This window comes from Syngnathus scovelli, chromosome 13 (genome assembly GCF_024217435.2).
Source record: "Syngnathus scovelli strain Florida chromosome 13, RoL_Ssco_1.2, whole genome shotgun sequence".
NCBI lineage: Eukaryota > Metazoa > Chordata > Actinopteri > Syngnathiformes > Syngnathidae > Syngnathus > Syngnathus scovelli.
In genome coordinates this window covers 6,498,272-6,510,702 of record NC_090859.1, presented here as the reverse complement: position 1 = coordinate 6,510,702, position 12,431 = coordinate 6,498,272, and the positions used below count along the sequence as shown (strand labels likewise).

The following is a 12,431-nucleotide window of genomic DNA, read 5'->3' as shown; positions in this document are numbered from 1 at the left end:
AGAAACCCAGCCTGGAAACCTTTATGACACATTAAAGGATAATCTTAATTTATAATATATAATTTAACTAATTAATTACCTATTATATGATATCAGGGCTGTGCAATTAATCAAAATTCAATTACAATTACGATTATTTCACTCCAATTATAAATTTGCATAATTGTAAGAAAAATTGTCAAATTATACAGTACTTTTGCATTGTTATAAAAAAAAATTTGGTCCATTAAGGAACTTACATAATTATCGTGTTTCAAAGAAATGTGTCTTAATATTTTTTTTTTACATGTGAAAACAATTTCTTGTTTTGTACCAAAAAATAAACAATCGTTTGACCAATCATTACTTCAATCATTACCAAAACATTTGTGATTCATATTTATCCATAATTGAGCATGTCAATTAAACGTCATAAAAATTCCGTGGAGTTGATGCTCATCTTCTCAAGGTTAATCATTAATGGATGTTTGTCATGAGCACAGCTCGTTTTGCAACTAGCAAATAAATAATCTGTGATGTGTACTTGTTCTACAAATTACTTCTCTTAATTTCTGTTCTGATGCTCCAATGACGTTTTAGCTCTGACAATTTTGAAAATAAAAATACAACAGTGGCAAGTAATACTGACTCTCTTGTCTGTAATTTAAGGTGAACTGGGAGGGGGGGGGGGGGGCAGTCAAAGCCACAGGGGCACTCTCCTAGGTGGAGAAAATGAGCGTAAAACAAACTCACACAGAATATTTGATGGGCTTGGATGATGACAACAGATTAAATGAAAAAACAATATTTCATCATGGTTGTGGAAGAAAATGTTGCACAGAAACTTACGCCGCGATTGAGATGTTGGCTGCTGACATGGGACTGACTTCCTTCACCTCCAAAGCCTTCTGCAGAGCAAGCTTCTTATTGGCTGCCTCCTCCTGTTCTTCTTCATCCTGTAGCCAAGTTGCAGTATTATGCAACACAGTTAGTTGTATGTATTTCATTAAAATAGAAAGCCTGAGCATACCTTTGTTAGCTCCTGTGCATTTGCAAGATTATCAACAGCGATAGCCAAGAAGACATTCAGCAGGGTGTCTGAGAAACAACACGACTCAGGACAAATTATGGAGATACTTTTTCACAGGTTACACCCATCATAAGACATTTTGGGAGGGCATATTTACCGACTAAACCGTCATAAAAAACAAAGGTGAGCTGCTCAAAGAAACCGATTTAGAAGACTCACTCCGTGGGAATTTGATTCATTCTTTCCGAAGCAGAGGATTGTATGAAATGTCTTGGTAAAATGAGGATTTATTCTGGGAGACGAATAAAACACTATGTGAATGGTCTGGAAATACTTAAATCCTGCATACATTGGTTACGAAATGTGTTCTCATTTTTATCTAAATCATACGACCAGTCTTCATGAACTAACACCACTGGACCACTTTATGGTCTTATGTATGTATGCACGTATGTATGTACTATGTATGTATGTATGTATGTATGTATGTATGTATGTATGTATGTATTACGTATTTATTTATTTATTTATTCATTTATTTATATTTTTATTTATTTATTCGTTCATTCGTTCATTTATTTATTTATTTATTTATTTATTTATTTATTTATTTATTGGGACAGCAGTAGTTTATTACTATCATGTCGTCTCATGACAACCATTTGATTCTTTGTGAAACCAATACCTCTAATTACATCAAATCGATGACCTCGGTTGACTAGCATCTGACACCACCTGGCTCTTGGACATTAGCCTCAGTGTTCACATTATTTTTTCACCCTGCACATTGCATAAGGTCTTCAATAAAAACATTGCTCTTGTTGTATTAGCTTAACAACACTGTCTTTCTCTGTTGTTGGGACTTGGCAGCAGATCAGATCACATTTTATGACCAGTTTATGCAGGATTTGAAGTAATTCCAAAGGATTTTCATGCGTTTTGGTATAGATGGGCCAAAGGGAAAAAAAACATTTAATTTGTGATCCACATCCACTAAAACTCTCAGACTTTAACTTGGCTTCTAATTCACAAAACATTTTCCTAACATATTTTTCTCCTAAGCAATTATTCAAACAAAAAGCATTACCTCAATATGCTAATTTAGCTTTTACTAATAAGAGGATACAGTTTCCAAAAAGTGTAAGGACAATGAAGTAGACGGAAGAAAACATTCCACGGCGAACACCTCCTTGTGACTCTATGCCATGGTACATCACCGCATTCCAGTCTTCCCCAGTTAAAATCTGAGTGAGTCAAGAGAATTCCAATGACACTTGGGCTTTTAGAGTACAGCACAGAACTTAATTATCTTGCAGCATAAAGGGTTGTGAACACAGACTAATTAAGGGATTATAAGTGATCTTGTCAGGAGGCAAAAGGTACGCAGAGCAGTAATTTCTTCTTATTAACATGACTGATAATAATAATCTTACAGCTTCCATGAAGTCAAGAGTTTCTCATTTTCAAGATGAACCCATGTGTGCGTGTGTGTGTGTGTGTGTGCGTGTGCGTGTGCGTGTGTGTGTGCGTGTGCGTGTGTGTGTGTGTGTGTGTGTTACAGTCTTTATATTAGGGCTGTCCCACCTGAAACACAGTGAGGATGGCCGCTGGAAAGGTATCAAAGTTTGTTGTTGGTGTTTCATCCTCAAAGTTGAATCTAAATGAAAAGAGGAGGAGAAAAGTTAGCATGAGGGAGCAACTCATTCAGCATGACATAAGAAGGGCGTAGAATTCTGTCAAGGCCAATCATATTCAATCTGACACGAGTCATCAAGTCTTAGGCAAGTTTGGTACATTCCAAGTCGTGCCAACAAACACAAATAAATGTGATGACATAATCTCTCCTCTGTCAAGCTTTGTACTGTGTCACTAAAATGACTCTTTTTTTTTTCTTTTTTTTTTCTTTTTTTTTTTTTATTGCTGACAAAAGAAAATTAAAGCAGTTCAGTAATGATAAAATTACAAGCTGAGGCACTGCCGGGGAGGTGTTCAGACGTAATCTTTTTTGCTACTGTACAGTGATTCTATATGTGTGCGAGATGTGGGGCTGAAAATTAAAATGAGGAGAGGATGTGGTGCACTTTATTACCACAAGACCACTTGTGCCATTAACACCAAATTGCAGCCTGCTTCTTTCCCTCGACAAGATCACGCGATAAATGCATGTTGAGACGTGTGGTATGTTACATATACATAAAATCTAGATTCTCTTTTTTTACATAGAAAACACTACAATAACTCAGGAGAGGTAAACCATTATCAGCCAGCCATACAGCTTTTGCTCTCATATGCACTGTATTAGAAGGGAGTGGGGAGCGGCATCTTCTGTAATTCAATAAGCTTTGCCTCCCTTGGTATGGCATTATATTGTATCTCTGCATGCTCGTTTCCTTTCACTATTGCCCCACCCCATCCCCCATGTCTGATCACGGCATCCTTCATCACACTCGTATCTTTGTTCCGTTTCTTTCTAAGCCTTCTTTTCCTCCCTAACACGCCTCACCCACTATTGGCTCTCCTATTTTCCTCTTGTGGATTAGTGGGTCCACTACAGACGGTGGGCTGCTGTGTTTGTAAGTTCTGACCTCTGTTTACTGCGATAATGGGGATTGGGAGTGCTCATCCAAAAGGGACCCACAGAGACTTCGTTAAATCAATTCGAGAAGTGCGTGTCACGTGAGTCTTAACTCCCAACTGGGTAATGCCACCCCTCCAGTTTATACATGGTGCATATTTATACATTTTAAAATGGGCAGGGGGGGAAAAGGTGGCAATTATATAAAATAAAAAACAGGTCTTCCTCAAACAGACCTGATTTTATTTAATTTATACCTGTTTGTAACTAATTTAACACATTTATATTTGTGAATGTTTATGCTATTAGATGTTGTACTTTTGGTCGTTAGAAACGCATTGAGTTAAAATTGAAGAAAGCACTGCCACAAAATTCATGAATTTGGGACTGAGAAATATATATATATATAAAAATAATAATAATAATAATATATATATATATATATATATATATATATATAAAAGGGTAGGCTGAGTTTGCCTGATGTTCAAACACGAAAAAAAAACACGAAAAACTATTTTGTAGTCATTACAGTAAAGGCTGCATATTTTGTCAAAGCTTATCACAAACAGACTTGATGTCCTTTGAGTCTCAGCAGGGAGACGGTCCACTGCCTCCAGCTGTTTATCTTTTAATTCTCAATTTTACAGAGACATGTTTGGTGTGTTGTGTGCCAGAACAATATCTGAACAAAAAAAATGCATTCAGGAAGAACATAATATCTGAACAAAAAAATTAATTCAGGATGCATAAAAAAAGTGATTTTCCTTGATTTTTTTTTTTAACATGCCATTACATAACATTTTGTTAAGGATTGAAAGGATCCTTTTTCATGAGGAATTGTCGACCTGAGTGTGTTAGTGGTTGCTTTACTCATTATACACAAAACATTCTTCCTGAAAGACTGACTATTATTTAGCATAATTATTTTTACTCATAAAACTTAAAACGAACATTGTTTGTTGCTCGTGTAGACATGTATGCCACCAAATGTGCACTGCTGGCTGAAAGCACTGTGAGGACGTCAGACTCATCTCACACTTGTCCATCACAAGAGACTGATGTGGTGCTAATGATGGCATTGACTGATAGAAGACTGGGTGCCATAGCAACAGTCTGCTGCTTTCAAGGCAGCCAGACGTGGTGTTTGTGAGGACTGTCAGTCCAAGGAGAACCGAATAGAAGTGAAAGGCTGCTTAACACATACTAAAGGTGTGAATACTATAAAAACCCAGCAAAAGCAGTATGTGGCAACATACAAACTAGTGGGTGACCACTTGACAACAGTGCGGGCAATACAAATACTACTTTTCTACTATACGTATGTACATCTATCAGTCTATTATCCTGCTACAAATAAAATAAAATACGTAAAAGTCATCTTCTAGTCATTGGATTTTACTTTTTGCGACAACTGTCACAATTGGTTACATCAGGGCTATTCAGTCACAAATTTAGTTGGGGTGAATTTTCAAATCAAGAAATGTAGTCCGCTCATACAAATGACTGAATCAACGATTTTCATTGACAACATTACGAAAGTTGTTACGGGCATGTGTTTTCCACATTACTTCTTGCCATTATTCCTGTTTTTAGCGTAACCACATAAAAAAAAATAAAAAAAACAATGTGGCCAATGTGGATAGGCTACACAAGAGTTGCGTTCACGGTATCAAACACCGTATGAATGCAATTCATTTCAGGACAGCTGGACCACAAGCTGTACCACTTGGTTCTGGGCCGCATGTAGCTGATTGAATAGCATTGGGTTGTAAGATGTAAGATGTAACACATTGTAAGATGAAGCCATAAAAAAAAGAGCCATTTCTCTTTGCTACTTGTTGTTTTTCCTACTTACAGTGAATCACTTAAAAGGATATTATGCATTATGTTATGTTTCTAAAAGGTCAACCTAATGGAACAAAGTATTTTTCTGCCATTGATGATTACCAGTGGTAATTTACCACCCATGAAAATCAAAAACAAATCAAATCAGGAGGTTCTAGAGGAGAGGCAAATTGATCTGGGAAAGGCTCAATATGCATACTTAAAAGGTCTATGAGGTGAATAAATGAAGAGTTTGATTGAAACAAATATCTCTTCTTTATTCTTTTTTGATAGCATGCCGAGTGCTTTATATACAAACTATAAAACCGACCACCTTTTGCTTTGAGTCATTTGGTCTGGTTTTCAGCTCAGTCAGAACGCGAGTGTGGACGTGGACACGCACTATAGAAAATGTATGGATGAATATACTGGTCAAATTGGTTTTGATTGAATCTAGTCGATGGAGAGAAGCTTTAACCATCAGAACGTCAAGACAATTCTTTGTGGAAGATGACTAAAGTAATGAAACAATAATCACTAAAATGCTTTCTCACAAGTCTGAGTCAGCACTGTGCGGCTTCTGAGCTGTCACCTTTGATTTTAAGTGCTTTAGAAAGAAACAGTTGACCTGTTTACAAGCAGTCATCTGCCAGCTCAGGTTTTTTTTTTTTGAGTTATACTTCATTGAACTAATGATTTCGCCAAGAGCAGCAATATTCTTTCAGGATGTAATATATATTTAGGGATACATAAAACAAGCAGGAAAAAAAAACGACACATTGTTAAAGTCCTTTTACATAAAGAATTAGCCTTAGAGCATTCTTTCGAATTGACCAATTACATTTTGCCAGTGTTGCAAATACTTGGACCATTTATTCTAGAGTGGTTCAAAACTTGTAAAAGCAGACTAATATGTGAGTTGAGTATTCAGGACTAAATGTCAGCTGGATTATGAAGTGCTCCCATCATTAGATAGCATGGGACTCCTTGCTGGGAGTGGTATCAAAGAGCCACAGTCACTGCTGCTACTTTGCCAGCTTCCTGCTGCGCCAACATGACTGTCACCAGCGCCACGCAGGGCCACTGGCTCAATACAAGAAGGGTCGGGTGGGGAAATGGTTTAGGGAGAATATGAGCACTTGTGTACAGTACGTGTGCCAGTGGTGTGTGTATATTTGTGTGTGTGCGTGTGTGTGTGTGCGTGTGTGTGTGTGTGTGTGCGTGTGTGTGTGCGTGTGTGTGTGTGTGTGTGTGCGTGTGTGTGTGTGCGTGTGTGTGTGTGTGTGTGTGTGTGTGTGTGCGTCGGGGGGGGGGGGGGGGGGGTATGCAGGCATGAAACGAACAGTGAACTAATTAGAACTCAAGAAGAGCCAAGCACAGTCTCTGTGTATATTAAATCAAGCGCTGGACAGAAATGAGAAGAAAGATCAGTCAGACTGTATGAGTGGGACAGGTTCAAGATATTACTCACTGTCCTCCAAAGAGCTGCATGCCCAGCAGAGCGAAGACAACGATGAATAGAAAGAGGAGGAAAAGCAAACTGATAATTGACTTCATGGAATTAAGAAGAGAGACCACAAGGTTCCTCAGGGAGTTCCAATACCTAAGTTACAGAACAAGGACAAAAATTACTGATCAAAGCTGGGAAACAGAACAAAAGATCTAATAGCTGAACAGAATATTATCATAACTGACATGTATAGAGGAAAAGTGGAACTACACAGTCTTTATTGGTCAAAGTTGTGCTGTGCCCAACTAATCGCAACAAAATCTAATATGAATACATTTTGACAAGACATCGAATCTCTTTGTTTCCACCACAATCTTGGTTACATCATGCTGCAGTTTGTAATAAATTGTGTCATGATAGTTTGGTGATATTATTTTATCTTTGTGGAGAGAAACTTACTTAGTGACTTTGAAGATTCTTAGCAGTCTCAGTGCTCTCAACACACTGATTCCAAATGATGCTCCGGGCTTGATCATGTCCCAGATCACCTCAAAAATACTTCCCACAATCACCTAGATGTTAGAGGAGGGAGAATAGTTGGTCCGCAGTTCAAAGTTCCTTAATTTTACCAAGTGGATTAGGAAAGAAGCACTCGCTCTCTTAAGACCTGATCATCGATCTGCACTGGTGTTAGAAAAACAGGATTCACTTACCCCAAAATCAAAGCAGTTAAAGGAGGAGTGGAAATAATTCCGTGGTCCAAGGCCATACATCTTCAAGGTCATCTCGGTGAGAAACAAACCCAAGAAAACAAACTCTGCTGTGTCTGTTATAAACATGGACAACATAACAGAGGCTGATAAATGTACACAGCTTTCATTTGAGGCAAATTGTGTGACTTACACAGGGCTGTTGTAAGCCACGCGGGTTGATCGTAGTGGACTATGGCCACGCACAGGGTGTTCAGGCCAACCAGACACAGAACGATCCAGTAGAAGCTCTGTGCTTTTACCATTCGCCGGATAAAGAAACGAGTCCGCTTCTCCTTACGACGAAAATAAGATGAGCTGTCCATCTTCGTGCTGCTTTTCACACTGGCCCGACCAAAGGGAGAACCAGGGGGAGCTGAACATGACATAAAATGGTTTGTACAATACTTTAACTTTTGTATTCTACCTGAGTGACAGCTTCAAAAGCTACCAAAGGCGCATTGTTTTTCATTCTCGACAGTTTCGTTTGACTCTGTCGGCAAGTCATTTTGATTTTCGGCAGTTATGGGTAAATAAAGCTTCATATTTGCCTCGTGAAACTGTAAGTATTTTGGGCTCCTCTTGATGGTGTACTCTATTCAACTGGAAAGACACTTTAACCCCTTTGTTTATATACAACACTGCCATCTAGAGTCAACAAACACAACAACTGGTTCATAAATCAAATTTGAAGCTTCGTTTTGCCCATCACTATTTTTTTGCTGCACAAATCCCACAAGCACAAAAATGTGAGTCAAATCAAGATGACAACAAAAAATGTGGTTTCAAAATTTCCAAAAGAGCAAAAAGGGACACCATAGCAGACGTGAAGTATACTCTATGTGTCTGTGTATATTGTATATAGAGAGTTAGGGTTAGGGTTAGGGTTAGGGTCAGTTTCAACATGCACGATGATTGCATTAGCTTTGCTCGCTCTTATCCATATCCACTCTATAGCAAGCATTTAAGTAGTGGCAGCACAAAAATATCTTCAATTATCATGTTTTCCCCTAGTTGCAGACAAACGACACTTTCTCTTTGCTTGTTTCTGTGAAGCCAATTAATTTCCGAATTCATATTCTCACATTCTGACGGTAACAATATATTAAGCAAACAGTTAATTATACATTCCTTCTCTAATACTAGATCCAGATGGTGTTGAAGTGCTTCTGTGATGCTCAGAGCTCAGGCAAGTTGGATATGTAACCGGGTTTTATAGTGTTGACGTAACATGCCACTTTAACCCCAGACCTGAGTCAGTCGGGATGGCTATATTTATTGTCAAAGACAGGCTTTTAAGGTGGCTTTTATTCCAAAGGCCAACTTTTGAGGAGACACTATGTGAAGGTTGGAGGTGATCTGCTGGTGCAGAAAAACAACGTCAGGCTTACCAACAGAGGAGATGTCAGCAAATGGATCTTCCCCTTCTTCAGCACCGATCAGGTCATTTTTACCTTTCTTAATTTTGCTTCGTTTCAGGACTGTAAAGATTGATGCAGAACAACAGTAGGATACAAATAATTAGAATATATGTACATGGTACAGCTGTGTGTATGTGTGTTTGAAAGAAAACGAATTGCAAGTGTGAGTGAATGGGCAATTTTTATGAGAAGGCATCAATCTTGTTTTGATGTTCTGCCTTCCCGCTAGCTTTGAAATGGAAAAAACACTAAGTAATATGGATTTTAATTGGCACGTGGCCGCTAACACATTGTCACAGTGTTTGGTTTTTCTTTCAGTCAAATTTCTGTCTAATAAATCACCTGATGTTGGACATGAAAAGAGAGAGAGAGAGAGAGAGAGAGAGAGAGAGAGAGAGAGAGAGAGAGAGAGAGAGAGAGAGAAATAATGTAATACATAATCATAATAACATAACAGTATTATCAATACGGGAGCTCAGTATTTAATTTTTTTAAATTATTTTCACACAAAAAAAAAGAAAAAAAATCATTCAGTCAATCAACCTGATATACTTTCATGGTCCAGAAACACAGGCTGTTGTCTGAATGCCAAACTAAAATAGGCCACAATAATGTTTTGTTCCAGGTAATTTGGTGTGAAAGCACTTTTAGTATTTTGTACCTGGCAGATTTTGTTTCCTCTTGTACCACGCACCATCCAGAGGTGACTTCTCCTCTGCAATCTCCTCCTCCTCCTCCAGCAACACCTCCTCTGCAGAAGACAGAAAAGTAACATTTTCATGATTTGGGGGGATTTAATCATTAGCACAGGTTTAGGGATGGGGCCAACCAGCTTTGCAGATCCATTCGAGGTATCCCGTAAGCTCTCTCTCAATTTGTTGCTGCCTTCGAAGCTTGAGGAACTCTTGTCTTTTCTCCACCCGCTCTCTCTCTTTGGCAAACTCTCTGTGGAATTGACACGATGCTTTAATTGTCACAAAGGGTAAACACATTTTACACTAGACATTCTTCTGTTGCGTTTACAATGCATGTCAGATTAAATGACTTGGAAAAAAAGGCAATTAACAGCAGAGTAAATACTGTATGGCAGCTTTGATGAAAATTTGAACAGAACCACGTTTATGGATATTGTGTTAGATTGTATGTATTTTTCTGCTGCAGCAAAGTGATTGCCTTCACTTTAAGGTTAAAAGCAATTGAATGTGTTTATTTTCCGCACTTAAGTGGATGTCATACAAAAGAATTTGACAAGGTGATTTCAAGATAGATAAAAAAAAATATTGACCATGTTTTATTTCCACATAATGTTGCTAGCTTTTGCTGCCCTAGAAGACACTAACTATGTTCAGGAGGACCATAATCAATTGCTAAAAATAAAAAGAACCAACAACAAACATACATAGGTATGTGATCTTTCAACTTCTTTCCTCTTTACCAGAAATGAGGAATAAAAAACGTTTTTCAGCTTACATTTAACATTGCAAGTAAAAATTCAATGTAAAGAAAAACAGAAATGTTGTAGGCAGGAATCTGTGCCTGCAATACAATTGCCATTTATCACACAAACGGTCATGACTGCAATTTGATGCTGCACAGTTTGAATTTTTGTAGCAATTCATTTATACAAGTCACCTTGCAGTGTGACATGCCATGACGCATCAAGATTGCGGTTACCAACCCAAAACAACCACAAACAATTTAAGGATCGCAAGTTCACCTAGATTAGAGGTGCAGATTCTGTGTTTTTTTTTTTTTTTTTTACTTTCTCAGTGCTGTTTCTTGGATCAATAAATCTGACATTTGCTTCCGTTCAAATTTTGCAACTATGCAAGTCACAATTACCGTATTTTTCGGACTATAAGTCGCTCCGGAGTATAAGTCGCACCAGCCATAAAATGCACAATAAAGTAAAAAAAAAAACATATGTAAGTCGCACTGGAGTATAAGTCGCACTTTTGGGGCAAATTTATTTGTCAAAATCCAACACCAAGAACAGACATGAACCAGCAACAACAGGCTAAACGATACGGTATGCTAACGTGACATATACACAAACGAGGAGCTGAGAACGGGCCTGACGTAACATTCAGAGTTATTCAAATAACTATTACATAAATAGCACGTTTATCAAACCATCAGTGTCACTCCAATTCATGAAGCTAAGCAAAGTTACAAGCTACAACACAGCTATAAGCTACGCTACAAAGCTACGCTACAAGCTATGCTGCAAGCTATGCTACAAGCTACGCCGAAAGCTGCAAGCTGCAAGCCACAAAGTTACAGAATAGAAAACAACATCATGCCTGGAGATAGACACAAAGGTCGATCTTGGAAACGAGGAACCACTCCTGGAGTGCCATAAAAAAATCAATATAAGTACTCAATGTGTTTAATCCTTATTATCTTCCAATAGCTCTGATTAGAATTCTAATTCTGAGCCAAAATATACATTTAGACTTTTAGTGAAAGGATAAAAATGACTTACCCTGATAGCACACCAAGCACCAAGTTGAGCATGAAGAAAGAGCCAATGATGATGAGAGGGATGAAGTAGAGCCAATTCCATGTGTTTCCTGCCACATCGTTGGTCTGGGTATACAAAACAGATGATTTTTAGGAAACTGTGAATTTGCATGTGACCATTATTTTAAAAGGTCTCTATAAACATATGGATTAAGATAAGCTAATTTCATATTAATCACATATCAAAAATGTGTAAAGTACAAGATGTCGTCAGGAAACGAAACCAATTTCGGTATGCATTTTTCTGTACCGTTTATGGTTGTATGTGGGTAAGTTTCACCCTTTTAATCTTAGCATGATGGACACATGAAGAATATATAGAAAGGAGAGAAAAGGGATAGACATATAAGCATCAAGACGTCACTTTAAACTGTGCATGATATTTTAACGTCGGCCTCTGGCATCAACATCTGTGATTCTGTCTGCATCTAATTAGTGTGCATCAAATGTGTGTGTGCATATGCATCTGCGCAGGCTTGCACATTTTCTGCAAACCCTTTTAATGGCTGCATCATTTTCATAATTTGCAATTGGATAAAATGTCCGAAAAAAAATGCGTTATAATCTAGATGCAAATGTGCACCCTTCACTTCTTGCATGCAACACTTCACTAACAATGTTTCCTGCTCTTCAGACAAAATCAAAACCTAGAGGAGAGAATCAATGCCCCATTTTATTGAGCAGGATACAAAAGAAAGGAGTAGGAGAAAAACAAAGGGCAAAAGTAGCATCAGCGTCATTTAAAGGGATTTGAGCTAATGAGCCGAGTCTCCTTTTAAGTGCGAGGGCTGTGGAGTCGTCGTACACACTGTGCTACCAACCGAGGGGAACGTACAGACCATTTGGCAAAGGAGCCCGCTGGCGATACTCACGTAGT

The 12,431-nt window shown here is 38.1% G+C and overlaps 1 protein-coding gene across 5 annotated transcripts in view; it reads right to left on the bottom strand.

Moving 5' to 3' along the window:
• The window catches only part of cacna1bb (calcium channel, voltage-dependent, N type, alpha 1B subunit, b), a 123,040-nt gene that overhangs the window by 46,307 nt on the left and 64,302 nt on the right, over positions 1-12,431 (bottom strand). For all 5 annotated transcript variants that reach the window (XM_049737145.2, XM_049737144.2, XM_049737146.2 and 2 more), the window contains exons 7-18: positions 11,517-11,620; positions 9,861-9,976; positions 9,693-9,782; positions 9,002-9,091; positions 7,765-7,986; positions 7,575-7,687; positions 7,321-7,433; positions 6,883-7,014; positions 2,594-2,666; positions 2,136-2,253; positions 1,010-1,077; positions 829-935 (exon numbers count right to left, since the gene is read on the bottom strand). In XM_049737145.2, coding sequence (XP_049593102.1) covers positions 829-935; positions 1,010-1,077; positions 2,136-2,253; positions 2,594-2,666; positions 6,883-7,014; positions 7,321-7,433; positions 7,575-7,687; positions 7,765-7,986; positions 9,002-9,091; positions 9,693-9,782; positions 9,861-9,976; positions 11,517-11,620 — 1,346 coding nt within the window. The remainder of the gene's footprint in view (positions 1-828; positions 936-1,009; positions 1,078-2,135; positions 2,254-2,593; positions 2,667-6,882; positions 7,015-7,320; positions 7,434-7,574; positions 7,688-7,764; positions 7,987-9,001; positions 9,092-9,692; positions 9,783-9,860; positions 9,977-11,516; positions 11,621-12,431) is intronic.